The sequence below is a fragment of the Equus caballus genome, chromosome 24 (genome assembly GCF_041296265.1).
Source record: "Equus caballus isolate H_3958 breed thoroughbred chromosome 24, TB-T2T, whole genome shotgun sequence".
Taxonomy (NCBI): Eukaryota; Metazoa; Chordata; class Mammalia; order Perissodactyla; family Equidae; genus Equus; species Equus caballus.
The window spans coordinates 47,135,712-47,150,256 of record NC_091707.1 but is presented as its reverse complement, the minus strand read 5'-3'; the positions used below and the strand labels follow the sequence as shown (position 1 = coordinate 47,150,256).

The 14,545-nt window shown below is 37.8% G+C and overlaps 1 protein-coding gene across 3 annotated transcripts in view; it reads left to right on the top strand.

Moving 5' to 3' along the window:
• RPS6KA5 (ribosomal protein S6 kinase A5) overlaps positions 1–14,545 on the top strand; it is a 164,920-nt gene that overhangs the window by 38,328 nt on the left and 112,047 nt on the right. Inside the window, exon 1 of one of the 3 annotated variants that reach the window (XM_070249772.1) lies at positions 8,075–8,425. The exons of the other annotated variants lie outside the window; for them this stretch is intronic. Within the exon in view, the coding sequence (XP_070105873.1) occupies positions 8,422–8,425 (4 nt within the window). The 5' untranslated portion in view covers positions 8,075–8,421. Of the gene's footprint in view, positions 1–8,074; positions 8,426–14,545 lie in introns of those variants that run through there. 3 annotated transcript variants of the gene reach the window in all.

Here is a 14,545-nt window from a genome sequence, read left to right as displayed (position 1 = left end):
GGAAAGTCAGAAAACGGATGTGAGGCCAGGGAAGAGGTGAGATAAAGCCTCCTCTCCCAAGGGTGGAAGATGGAGAGAGATTGAGAGTGTTCCTACTTCCAATTCCCTTTTCGTTGTTGCTGTGTGTGCCTCTACTCTGCCTTTTTCCAGAAATCTTCACCAAAGTCTCGTATGCTAAGGAATGACTTTTGCACGTGTTTGGGTTTTGCTTTTGCATTTTATTGAACTCAAAGAAAGACCCACACGTTCTGTCTGGACCCGCGCAGTGCAGAAAAGAGACAATGCACAGGTACCTCAGAGGGTGCTGAGGATGTCAGCTCTCCTGGTAATTGAGAGAAACCTTGGGGGAGGGGGAGGCCTTGGACTTGCACAGGCTGTGGCTCTGCAGGGTTTGAGTCCATTTAGTCTAGATTATAAGGAGCTGGCAAGCCTCCACTAGTAAGTAGGATACCTGCGCAATAAGAAAAGACTGGAAGTGAAAGTAGTAGTATTAGGATGGTGGGGTTACAGTCACCCCCACCCTGAGACTTTCTCTGTTATAGTTCACAATAAAAGAAAAGTTTTAAAAAGAGGAAAATGTCTACTATATAGTGTCATATCTTTCACACGAGAACTTGGAAATTTTAGAGGTTAATATTGATATTTCTTTAACATTGAAGGTGCTAGAAAGGGGAAGATGAAACTTATCATTGAGGAATAGGGAATTTGGGCCAGGACTGAAACTCCTTTCTTTACCAAAAACAGGAACTTTTTTTTATTAACTTGTTAGACTTTGTCTCCCTCTTTTTTTTTTTTTTAATTGATGAGCTAATGTCTCAGAAAAAAATAATCTATTAAGTACTGAGAAAATTGGCCAAGGTTTTGAGTAGACATTAAGTTTTAGAAGTTGATGGTGTTGTGTAGATTGTAGATTTATAATAAATTACGGCTTAAATATTGTTTCTGCTGCAACAAGCTGTAAGTTTCTCTACTTCCTATTGCATCCACAGCTAAATCTCACAATGTTGCTTTTTGTAATTGTTCTCCTTTTCTTCTGAAATGAAAAACAATCAAAACCATTGGCAAGGTCACAGGATACTACTGCAGTGTCTTGTATATATTGCTGTGGAGTGTTTCTTGAGAGCCGCAAATAGGATTCAATGCTGGGATCATTATACTATTTGTATTTCCGTGCTCTGATTTCATGCATATAGTTGTAGTTATAATCATAAAAGACTGATGTATAAACCCAAATGACACTTCACTGACTTAAAGTGGGAAATACAAATAAACAAGTACATGAAACGTTTGTTTGCTCGATTAGTGCATTTTTCCTTTTGGGTAAAGGTATCAAGTTAAAATTGGGTTGCCTGGTGACCATGGCATTGAAAAAAAGGGAGTTGGTTGTATAGCTAAAGACATAGAGGCTCAAGAGTGTGATCCAGTTATCTCCAGGATAGGGGTGTTCCTCCTAGGAGACCTGGTGTTCGAAGCGACTGGTTAGGCTGTCCTCTGGAAAGTGCTGCCCAGTTTGGCATCTTATTTTTTAATTTTCGTTTTTCCCAGTCTATCTTGTCCATTCTTTAGATATTTTAGTTCTTTTGATTAGGATACTTCAGTTCCTTCTACCCTGCTTACAGTGATTTTTCTCTCTTAAGGTGACTTCGTAGGTTTCATGTCATCCTTTATTGTGTATGTTAGCCACGCTGATTTCTGAGGCATTTTACTCTTGTTCATTGCACTCCCTCTCTGGTACTCCCCTCGCAGACCATGTGTGTCCTTTAAAAAGACTGTAGATAATCTTTCTTCCTCCTCCACATGTCCTATCCTTCTCTCTGTCCTTAATCCCTGTCTGTAACCCCTTCCTTCCTAGACCCCATTTGCCGCTTCCTGAAGGACCTGCTCCCTTAGGAGCCACTACTCTCATCTCCGCTTTCCCAGCCTTTCCCATGTTCCCTTTGTCCCTCGGCCTTCTCACTCATCTGCCTTCTAAGTTGCAAAAAAGTTCCATATGATCCTTTCCCATTTTCCCTCTATTCCTTCTTTTTATATCCCCATTCTTTGAACAGAATTATCTATATCCATTGTTTTTAAGGATGTTGTTTTGTTTTTCCATCCCCACTCTTACACCCTGACCTCCCTGCATAGACTTTGAGGCTCAAGCTTTGTTTCTTCATACTATAAAGGATCGAACTACAACTCAGGAACAGCCAAATGGAAGAGTCCTAGGCAAGGCATTTGGAGGGCGTGAGGGTGGGGAATGTAGCTTCTGTGCCCTCTCAGGGAGCACCACCACACCAGCACCTGTGTGTGCACCAACTCAGAACCTCTGAGAACCCTGAACTCCATTGTTTAGGGGTTTTTATGGAGGTTTCATTATGTAGACATGATTGATTAAATCATTGGCCATTGGTGATTAACTGGATCTCCAGCCCCTGTCCCCTCCCCAGTGGTGGGAGGGGGGAGGCTGAGAGGGTGAGGCTGAGAGTCCTTGGTCTCCAGCAACCAGCCCCAGTCCAAAAGCTATCCAGGGGGCCCCAGCCACCAGTCATCTCATGAGCATACGAAAGACACTCGTACCACTCTGGAGATTCCTAAGCTTTTGGGACAAAGACCAAATCTATATTTCCCATTGTACCACAGTTTGACTTCATTGATGATCAATTTTTTATCGACATTATGTCCTTCCTTGGATTTTATTCACTGTTAGTTTTCTAACTGTTTCTCTGGCTCTTTTTCTTCTTGCATCCTAACTCCTGGTCATCATCAACTCATTCCTCTTTTTGTGTGGTCTCCTGAAGGGCTTTCTTCTTAAAGCTTTAGCCATTGCCCCTGTCCTGTAACTTTGTGCATTGTAGGGAAAGAAAAATCTTTTTCCTCTACCCATCTAAGTTCTTAACTGGGACCCCTGTAACAAAGGACAAATTAACAAGAGAAAAGCATACTAATTTGTTTAACATAAGTTTTATATGACATGGAGCCTTTGTAAGGAAATAAAGACTTGAAGAAACAGTTAAACCTGAACTTTTTTATATTGGGTTTGATGAGGAGTGGAAGGAAAGTCGTGGAAAAAGGGTATCATGGACAAAGAGAATGAAGTAAGTGTAGTAAACTGGGGGAGACTTAGCAAGGCCTGTTCGTTCAGATTCCTCTCTGTGTCCCCTGTCTTCAGAGAGAAGGATGCTCCTTTCCTCGGGGTATAGGGAGGGCACCTCTCACAGGAGGGTTTTATGACCTGCTTCAGGGGGAGGTCAGAAACCGTCTTGCATGTGCTGTTTCTCAAATTCCTTCATCTTAAAATATTCAGTATGCCAAGGTGCTATATTTTGGGGTAGCACGTCCTGAACCTCATCAGCATGCTGTCTCTGCAGAGCTTTAGTTCCTTGTCTAGAACTGCCTACATGGCAGCCCTTTTGGGAGCTCATGCCATTGCTTTAAAATCAATGTTGAAACCCAAAAACTTCCCCTTTCAACTTCCCCTTTCAACAAAATTCTGTCTGCCATTCACCAGACTTTCATTTCTTGTACTTTAGATATGGGGCCAATGGGAAAAAAATGGAACAGAAGTTCAATTAATTTATCTTTGAAAGTGGGGACCCTGTCCTGTTTGCTTTTAGTCTCAGCACCAAAGTCAGATGTTCAGCAAACGTTTCTTGAACTGATTATTACCGTGATTCTTAGGTTCATTCTTTCCTCTTCATTCTAGTTTCTGCTCAGACCAGACCCTCATTGGCACACATCTAGTTTATTGTGATAACTTCACTGTCTTCTAGCCTTAGTCTTTCTTTGCTTCTGTCCTCATGGCACGCTACTGCCAGAGTAATTTTCCTAGAACCTTACTTTCATCTTATCAAGAGCCGTTATTGCCTATGGATTCATTAAAACTAATTAGTCTGGCATTCTAGGTTTTGAATCAGCTGGTTCCATGTACCTATTTGATGTTATATTTTTACTGTTTGTCCCACATGAACCCGTTGTAGCTAATTAGAACAGTCCTCTTACTATTCTCTACTAGGAAAATACTTATTCCTACTTAAGCTTTTGCTCCAGCTATTCTGTTAGCCCAGAATTCCCCAGCCATTCTCTCGTCTTTGCCAGTTCAAATCCTGTAGCTGTTAGTGAAAGACCTGGCATCTCGCTCAGGTGTTAGTAGGCATTCGCTGAGTGTTAAATGGGTGATCGAGGACCTATATTCTCAGCGCGCATTTCTAACTAGCTTCATGTGATAATATATTCCCCTTAATGTCCACAGGCTCCATAATCCTCTTTATTAAATTACATTTCTCAGTTTATGGCAAGTTTAATAAGTGATTAATTCATTGAATAAAATCTGGCATATGAGTACCTTAGTCATATGCTAAGATACTTGGCTTGAAATGGTTTCAAAAGCATTATTCTCTTCATTTCTACTTTAATTGTAAAAGTGCTTTTAAATTAAACCTTTTCTTAGCTTTAACACAAGTGAATCATTAGATCTAATCAAATGATTTCAGCACATGCTCTGTGCGTTTACATTTGTGCCGCTTAGCAGAAACTATGGTAACAGAATGAAGAATGTGTTTTTACTGATTGTTTTTCTCCACCAGAGTGGGAAGTTCCAAGTTAAATATCTCACAACTTAAAGAAAAAATCATAGATAATATGCATTACAAATTACATTGGTAATAGAATTGCCTAGAAAGTTGGGTTAAGAAGCTGTTTATCAATCATAGGTTTATGGCTAAAATCCTGGAGGAATATGCCAAGGATTAGCAATAGTTATCTCTGAGTGGTTGGGAGTATGGGAGATTTTCAAGGTCTGCCTTAGGCCTATTTGTCTATTTTTTTAAAACTATGAACCTGGATTATTTTATAATAAACAAACAACAAAGCTATTTAAATTTGGCAGAAAAAACAATTATCCTTTTAGTCTAAATTTATTATTTTAAAAATTACATCAGTTATATTTTCCCACACTGCACATAACCATATTAATATTATAGTATTAGCTGAAGGAATCCAGTTATAGTGTAAAGAACCAAGTATTTTATATTCATTGTATAAATAAGATTTTTCCTTTTTAATTATTTGCTAATAATTCAAACTGTTTCCTAAAGGGAATAATTTAAATATGGAAATTCATTTGTTTTGGCAAATTTTTTTTTTAGCTTTTTTTTTTAACTTTTTATTAAGGTTATGATAGTTTACAACCTTGTGAAATTTCAGTTGTACATTATTGTTAGTCGTGTTGTAGGCACACCACTTCACCCTTTGTGCCCTCCCCTCACCCCTCCCCCCTTCCCCTGGTAACCACCAATAAGTTCTCTTTGTCTACATGTTTAACTTCCACCTATGAGTGGAGTCATACAGAGTTCATCTTTCTCTATCTGGCTTATTTCACTTAACATAATACCTTCAAGGTCCATCCATGATGTTGTGAATGGGACGATTTTATCTTTTTTATGGCTGACTAGTATTCTGTTGTATATATATATACCATATCTTCTTCATCCAATGATCAGTTGGTGGGCATTTAGGTTGCTTCCACGTCTTGGCTGTTGTAAATAATGCTGTGATGCACATAGGGTGCATGGGACTTTTGGAATTGCTGATTTCAAGTTCTTTGGATAGATACCCAGTAGTGGGATGGTTGGGTCATAAGGTATTTCTATTTTTAACTTTTTGAGAAATCTCCATACTGTTTTCCATGGTGGCTGCACCAGTTTGCATTCCCACCAACAGTGTATGAGGGTTCCATTTTCTCCACAACCTCTCCAACATTTGTCACTTTTTGTTTTGGTTATTTTTGCCATTCTAACAGGTGTAAGGTGATATCTTAGTGTAGTTTTGATTTGCATTTCCCTGATGATTACTGATGGTGAGCATCTTTTCATCTGTCTATAGGCCGTTTGTATATCTTCTTTGGAGAAATGTCTGTTCATGTCCCCTGCCCATTTTTTGGTCGGGTTGTTTGATTTTTTGTTGTTGAGCTGTGTGAGTTCTTTATATATTATGGAGATTAACCCTTTGTCAGATAAGTAGCTTGTAAATATTTTTTCCCAGTTAGTGGGCTGTTTTTTTGTTTCAATCCTGTTTTCCCTTGCCTTGAAGAAGCTCTTTAGTCTGATGAAGTCCCATTTGTTTGTTGTTTCTATTGTTTCCCTCGTCTGAGGAGTTATGGTCTCTGAAAAGATCCTTTTAATACTGATGTCAAAAGTGTACTGCCTATATTCTCTTCTAGAAGACTTATTGTTTCAGGTCTAATCTTTAGGTCTTTGATCCATTTTGAGTTTATTTTTGTGAATGGTGAAAAAGAATGGTCAGTTTTCATTCTTTCACATGTGGCTGTCCAGTTTTCCCAGCACCATTTGTTGAAGAGACTTTCTTTTCTCCATGGTGGGCCCTTAGCTCCTTTGTCAAAGATTAGTTGTCCATAGATGTGTGGTTCTATTTCTGGGCTATCACTTCTGTTCCATTGCTCTGTGCACCTGTTTTTGTACCAGTACCATGCTGTTTTGATTACTGTAGCTTTGTAGTATGTTTTGAAGTCAGAGATTGTGATGCCTCCAGCTTTGTTCTTCTTACTCAGGATTGCTTTAGCAATTTGGGGTCTTTTAAAAAATTTGTGGACTTCTTGTAAAGGGCTTGGTTAAATTCAGTCTTAAAAGTGATTTCCTAACCAGGGAGTATACATATAGTATAATAACACTAATCAAGAAGTGAAGGATTTTCAGTGGGATAGTTCCTAATATTTTAATAAGGAAAAAATTGGTTAAAATTGCTTTGTGATAGCATTAAAACTGTTCACACCTAGTCTTTCTAAATAATTAAACTTGGTATTGCCTGAGGGTAAAAAGCCTTTAAATGCTTTTGATGAAAGGAGACTAAGCTGATTAACAATATAGGTAGGCCTAAAGTTGACCTCGAAAAGTTTAAAAATATTTAATGTTTTAGTCTAAGTTTACTAATATTTAACAACTCATGTGACGTGGGCATCAAAATTTGTTGTTGGCGCCGTCGAGTTGATTCCGACTCCTAGCCACCCTGTGTCCCGCAGAGTGGGTCCCCGCCCGGTCCCTCTACACCATCCTCTCACCTCTCAGAGCTCTATCAGACAGTGCTCTGCTAACATTCATAGGGTTTTCAAGGCCAATTTCTTTGGAAGTGGGTGGCCAGGCCTTTCTTCCTACTCTGTCTTAGTCTAGAAACTGCTGAAACCTGTCCACCATAGGTGACTCTGCTGGTATTTGAAAGACCAGTGGCATAGCTTTTAGCCTCACAGTAACACACGGCTGCCACAGTATGACAACTGACAGACAGATGGTGTGGTTCCCTGGCCAGGAAAAGAACCTGGGCCATGGCAGTGAGAGAGCCAAATTGTAACCACTAGACCGTCAGGGCTGGCCAGGCATCAAAATAGATGCTAGATATCAGCAAATGATGTGGTCATACTGCTCTGTACCAATTAGATAGCTCTAGTCTTAAGTTTTTAAAGTTTGTTGACATTCTTTGTTATTTTATATATTTGTGAAGAGTTTTCATAAGGCATTGTTTCTGTGGGAAGGAGTTAATCCTTTTAGTTAGGATTTAGGGACTGAGGGTGAGGTTTTGATACCATTATACTGTTATAGCCAGAAATCTATAAATGCCTGAACTCTGCCCAGCCAATCTTTTCTCTTCCCTCAGGAGTCATGAGGGAGCTGTCTGCAAGGAACCGTGGTCGGTGGGACTCAGAGTGCCACTTCAGTAAAAGCTGTGCAAACCTTCAACACACCAGTGTGTAACTCTTTCTTAAAAGCAGCACTGGTGCATGTAGTTTAGGCTTAAGGCCTAGGTGAAGATTCCTCCGTCCCTCCCAACCCCATCTAGTCATAATCTTGGGACCAGCGTATGAGGTGTATGAGTTAGAAGGTTAGAGGGGAGAACAAACTAGTCAGTGAATACTGAGTCCCAAGAGAACCTCCAAAACCACTTTGTTAATTGCTATGTGTAGTGAAGGGAGGGGTGCAGGAGAATGGCCATTTGGCCCCAGGGGGTTAGGCCAACCCAGAAGTGAGACAAAAAACAGACTGCAGGGACTGCTCTTTTAACACACTCACTCCACCTACTGCTCACTCTGCCCAAGCAGAATTTTGGACGTTTGGATAGTTAGATTAGTAACCTCTCTTACTTTTGGGGAGAACTAGACAGGAGGTTGGGCAGAGGCATGGCTGCCACAGGGGCAGGGGGCTCCTGCAACCACAGTGACGTACCATCTACTTGCGTGTTTGGATCAAGACAATGGATGATTTTATTTCAGTAGTACAGGCCTGTTTCTGGTACAGCCTTGTCCCAGGCATGCGGATAGCTCCATACCATCTCATCAGAACATCATTTTGGACTTTACTAAGGTGTGGATGGCTCAGAAATGCAGAAGATTTCTGTAATTGGCTGATGTTTATTTCACCTCCGGGATAAAATAAAATGGGTAAATATTTTAAGTCTTATTCTAATAAATGTTAGTATTGTTGCTGGGAAGTTTGAGCTCTTGCTCTTAGGTTAACAATTTAATTAAGAGAAATGTAGTTTATTTTTAGACTGTTATGCTCAAAGGCTTCTAATTACAACGACAAATAATAGCATAGAAATGAGAACCATTTAGACACCTAGACTCATGCTTGAGTGTGTATTTGTCTTTGCGTAGGATTCTAATAGTGTCATATTTACCATTTATTTTATGAGGTTTGTCATTAGCACAATGAAAACATCTTTATAATTAACAAGTATTTCCTCTATGCCTAAATATGATAGAGTTTTCTGTTGATTCGCTTCCATATGTGTGATCACTTACATTGCCTAACAGATGTAATGTGAAAGAAAGTATCATATGGCTGGTAAGTTCAAGATCCCTGAGATGGGCCTATATCATAGCCCCTTTTTTATTTTTACTCTTTGAAGTTAACTTGCTGAGGCAGTAGTTGAAGTAGAAACTGCTATAATAATGTTGACTGTAGGAAGACTTTTGCTTCTTGTGATGTCAAAATAAGACTGCCTCCTGGAGAATTCCTTTGCAGAAAATAACTATAAAACCTGGACTTAATACAAAAAGCAACTATTTAAGGTGCTTGAGAGTGAACAGAAGCAGACAGACTGTAAAGGGGAGTACCCAGTTGGAGGAGAGGAGGAGGGAAGCTGTAAGAAGTAGCTTTGCCTCTCCACTGATTATAGCTTCAGGCTAAGTACAGTCCAGGCTCTGGGGACTCTGGTGGAAAAACAGTAGTCTCTCTGGCCAGGGAAACTAGAAAACTGAGACCCAGAGAACCCTGATGACTGAAAATCATGGAGGAATTTCAGAAGGAGAGGAGTCAGAGGAAGGGGAGTCCTCAAATTTTGTGTACACACATCTCTGACTGACCTCTGAACCATGCATGAGTACAGCAGATGTGGAACAGTACAGCTAAAGACAGAAGGTCTGAACTGGACTAGAGCTGCCTCCTAAGAAGTAGAGTTTGCAGTTCAAGTCAAGCCCTGCCAAGCCATGATAATTGCCTGCTAAGTTAAGAGAAATAACTCTCGTTAGAGAAAAAAACAATCTAGAGCCTTCACAAATTAACATGTATAGGATTAAGGGTACAATCCAAAATTACCCTATGTATGAGAAATCAAGAAAATGGGACATATCCCAAGAGGAAAGAAAATCAGCTGAGTCTTATCCTGAGATTAATGAGATATTGGCAATAGCAGACAAGAATTTTACATCAGCTATTACAGTATCCTCAATGAAGTAAAACAACATGCTTTCAGTGAATGAAAAAATAAATCAGATAAATAGAGACAATGAAAAAGAACCAAATGAAAGTTCTAGAAATGAAAAATACAATATTTTAAATTAAAAAATCATTGGATGGATTTAACAGTTGACCAGCGATGACAGAAGGAAAAGTAAGTGAACCTGGAGATAGAGCTGTAGAAATTAACTAATATGAAGAACAGAGAGAAAACATATTGGAAAAAAATGAATAGAGTCTCAGGGACCTCTTAAGTAGTATCAAACAATTTAACATACATATAATTAGAATCTCAGAAGGAAAGGAGAGTAGAGGATAGAAAAATATTTGAAAAATTAAGGCAAAAATTCTCCAAATTTGATGAAAAACAAATTTATAAATATAAGATACTCAATGAATATCAGGCTCAGTGAATCCGATGAGGTCCACCTCAAGACACGTCATGGCAAAACTGTTGAAAGATAAAGAGCAAATGTTCAAAGCAGTAAGAGAAAAATGACACATTTCAAACAGAGAAGCAATGATCTATTTTTTGACTGACTGCATCTCAGAAACTATGGATGCGAAAAGAGAGTGGAAGAACACTTTTAAAGTGCTAGAAGAACAGAAAAAGTCAATCCAGAATTTTATATCAAAGGAAAATATTCTTTGAGAATGAAGAAGATTCCAGAATTAGCAGTAGTAATGGCACAATCTTGTGAGTGTACTAAAAACTACTGAATTATGCACTTTAAAAGGGAATTTTATGTGAATTATATCTCAAAAAAATTTTTAATGAAGGTAAAAAAAGTCTTTTTCAGATAAAAGAAAACTCAGAAAATTCATTACCTGCACTACAAGAAACGTCAAAGGAAATTCTTTAAGGCTGAGGAAAAGTGATACCAGATGGAATTTTGGATCCTTAAAAAAGAAGGATCATCAAAAATGATAAATATCTGCAGAAATGCAAAAGTCTCTCTCTTTCCTCTTAATTTCTTTATAAATTGTATCATATGAGCAAAACTTATAACATTGTCTTGTGAAGTTTATAATATATGTAGAAGATACTATTAACTCCATGTAATGTATAGTAGCTATTCCATAAAGGATGATTGCAAGTTTTCCATATTAGCTGTAAAAGGACTATGAATAGTTAGAGATGTATATTGTAATCCTTAGAGCAATAACTGCACAGATAATGCAAAGAAGTAGAGCTAAAATTGCCAATGTAAAAATAGAAATGAAATTCTAAAAAGCATTCAAATGATTTTTTTAAAAGTCATAAAAGAAGGAACATGGGAACAAACAACAGAAAAGACAAGTCAAAAACAAATAATAAAATAGTAGACCCAAACCCAACAATATCAATAATTACATTAAATTGTTAATAGATTAAACTATTAATAATTATTATTAAAATTATATATTATTAAATAATTATTAAACTATTAATAGATTAAACTATTAAACTAGCAGTTTAGGTTAAAATGTTAATAGTTAAATACTGCAGACAAAATCCTAGCAGGCTTTTTTGGTAGAAATTCAAAACCTAATTCTAAAACTTATAAGAAAATGCAACAAAATCTTGAAAAAGAGATCAAAGTTGGGAGACTTATATTACCTGATTTCAAGACTTATGGTAACCAAAGCAGTGCACTACTGGCGTAAGGCTAGACATGGATCACTGGAACAGAATATTAGAGTCATCAGATAGACTCACAGTTATGTGGTCAATTGATTTTTGACAACAGAGCCAATATAAATCAAAGGTGAAATCATAGGGGTTTTTTTTTCCAGTGGTACTGGGACAACTGGATATCTGTATGAGAAAAGATGAGCTTTGATCCTTACATCACATCATACAAGAAAGTTAACTCAAAATGGATTATAGACTTAAATATTAGAGCTAAAATTATTAAACTTCTAGAAGAACATATAGGAGAGTGTCTTTGTGACGTTGAATTAGGCAAGGATTTCTTAAACAGGATCCAAAAAAGCACAGACTATAAAAGAAAAAATTTGGTAAGATGTACTTCATAAAAATTTTTAAAATTTGCTTTTAAAAAAGACACAGTTAAGAAAATAAAAAGGCAAGCTACAGAATTGGAGAATATATTTGCAAAACATATATCTGACAAAGTGCTTTTATTAAAATATATAAAGAAGTCTTATAACTCAACAGTTAAGACACAAAAAACTCTATAAAAAATGGACAAAAGATTTGAACAGTTCACAAGAAAAGATGTGTAAATGGCCAATAGACCCATGAAGTGATGTTCAATATCACTTGTTATCAAGAAAATGCAATTTAGGGGCTGGCCCCCTGGCTGAGTGGTTAAGTTCGTGTGCTCTGCTTTGGTGGCCCATGGTTTTGCTGGTTCAGATCCTGGGCATGGACATGGCACCACTCATCGGGTCACGCTGAGGCAGTGTCACACATGCCACAACTGGAAGAACCCACAGCTAAAGTATACAACTATGTACTGGGGGGATTTGGGGAGAAAAAGCAAAAAAAAAAAAGAAGAAAATTGGCAATAGTTGTTAGCTCAAGTGCCAATCTTTAAAAAAAAAAAAAGAAAGAAAATGAAATTTAAAACCACATTGAGAATGTAGAAAATTCAAAGGAATCAGCAAACAAATTCCTGGAACTGATAAGTGATTATAGCAAGGTTGTAGGATACGACATTGATCATACAAAAGTCAGTTGCTTTCCTATATACTAGCAATGAACAAGTGTAATTTGAAATTAAAAACACAATACCATTTACATTAGCACCCCTAAAGATGAAATACTTAGGTGTAAATCTAACAAACTGTGTACAAGATTAATATGAGGAAAGCGACAAAAGTCTTATGCAAGATGTCAAATAGGAAGTAAATAAATGGAGAGATATTCCATGTTCATGGACAGGAAGACTCAATATTGTCAAGATGTCAGTTCTTCTTGACATAATCTATAGATTCAGGGCAATCCCAATCAAAATCCAAGCAAGTTATTTTGTATATATCAATAATCTGATTCTAAAGTTTATATGGAGAGTCAACAGATCCAAAATAGCCAACGCAATATTAGAAGAACAAAGTCAGAGGGCTGACGTTACCCAAATTTAAGACTTACTGTAAAGCTACAATAATCAAGACAGTGTGGTATTGGGGAAAGAACAGACAGATAGATGGATAGAGCAGAATAGAGAGCCCAGAAATAGACCTACATAAATAGAGTCAAGTGATCTTTGACAAAGGAGCAAAGACAACGCAATGGAGCAAAGATAGTCTTTTTAACAAATGGTGCTGGAACAACTGGACATATACATGCAAAAAAAAAATGAATCTAGACACAGGCCTTACATTCTTCACAAAAATTAACTTGAAATGGATCACAGACCTAAATGTAAAATGTAAAACTATAAAACTCCTAGAAGATAGCATAAGAGAAAACCTAGGTGACCTTGAGAATGGCAATGATTTTATAATTTTTTTACTTCTTTTTTTTTGCTGAGGAAGATTTTCCCTGAGCTAACATCTGTTGCCAATCTTCCTCTTTTTGCTTGAGGAAGATTTGCCCTGAGCTAACATCTGTGTTAATCTTTATCTGTTTTGTATGTGGGACACCACCACAGCATGTTCACCAAAAAGTGGTGTAGGTTCACACCTGGGAATCAAACCTGGGCTGCCAAAGTGGAGCGTGCTGAACTTAACCACTAGGCGACAGCAATGGCCCCTGGCAATGACTTTTTAGATATGACGCCAAAGGCATGATCCATGAAAGAAAGAATTGATAACCTGGATTTCATTAAAATTAAAAACTTCTGCTCTGGAAAAGACAATGTCAAAAGAATGAGAAGACAAGTTACATTCTGGGAGAAAATATTTGCAAAAGACGCATCTGGTACAGGACTGTTATCCAAAATATACAAAGAACTCTTAAAACTCAACAGTATGAAAATAAGCATGCCGATTAAAAGGGCCAACAACCTTGACAGACACTTCACCAAAGAAGATATACAGATGGCAAATAAGCATATGGTAAGATGCTCCACATAATATGTCATCAGGGAAATGCAAATTAACTACTATTAGAATGGCCAAAATCCAGAACACTGACAACACCAAATGCTAGTGAGGATGTGGAGTGACAAGAACTCTCACTCGTTGGTGGGAATACAGAGTGGTACAGTCTCTGGAAGACAGTTGGGCAGTTTTTTACAAAACTAAACATAGTCTTAAAATATAACCCAGCAATTGTGCTCCTTGGTATTTACCCAAAGGAATTGAAGACTTAATGTCCACACAAAAACTGGACATGGATGTTTATAGCAACTTGAGTCATAGTTGCCAAAACCTGGAAGCAACTGAGATGTCCTTCAGTCGGTGAATGAATTAATAAACTGTTACATCCAGACAATGGAATGTTATTCAGCACTACAAAGAAGTGAGCTATGAAAAGACATGGAGGAAACTTCAGTGCATATTACAAAGTGAAAGAAGCCAATCTGAAAAGGCTGCATGTTGTATGATTATAGCTATGGTGACATTCTAGAAAAGGCAAAACCATGGAGACAGTAAAAAGATTAGTGGTTGCCCAGAGTTAGGGGCAGGGAAGAACGACTAGGTAGAGAACAAAGGATTTTTAGGACAGTGAAACTACTCTATGTGATACTAAACACTACAACGGTAGATACATTTGTCTAAATCCGTAGAATGTACACCACCGAGAGTGAGCCCTAATGTAGACTTCGGACTTTGGATAATAATGATGTGTCAATGTAGGTTCATCAGTTGTAACAAATGGACCACTCTGGGAGGGGATGTTGATAATGGGGTAGAGGATGCATGAGTGG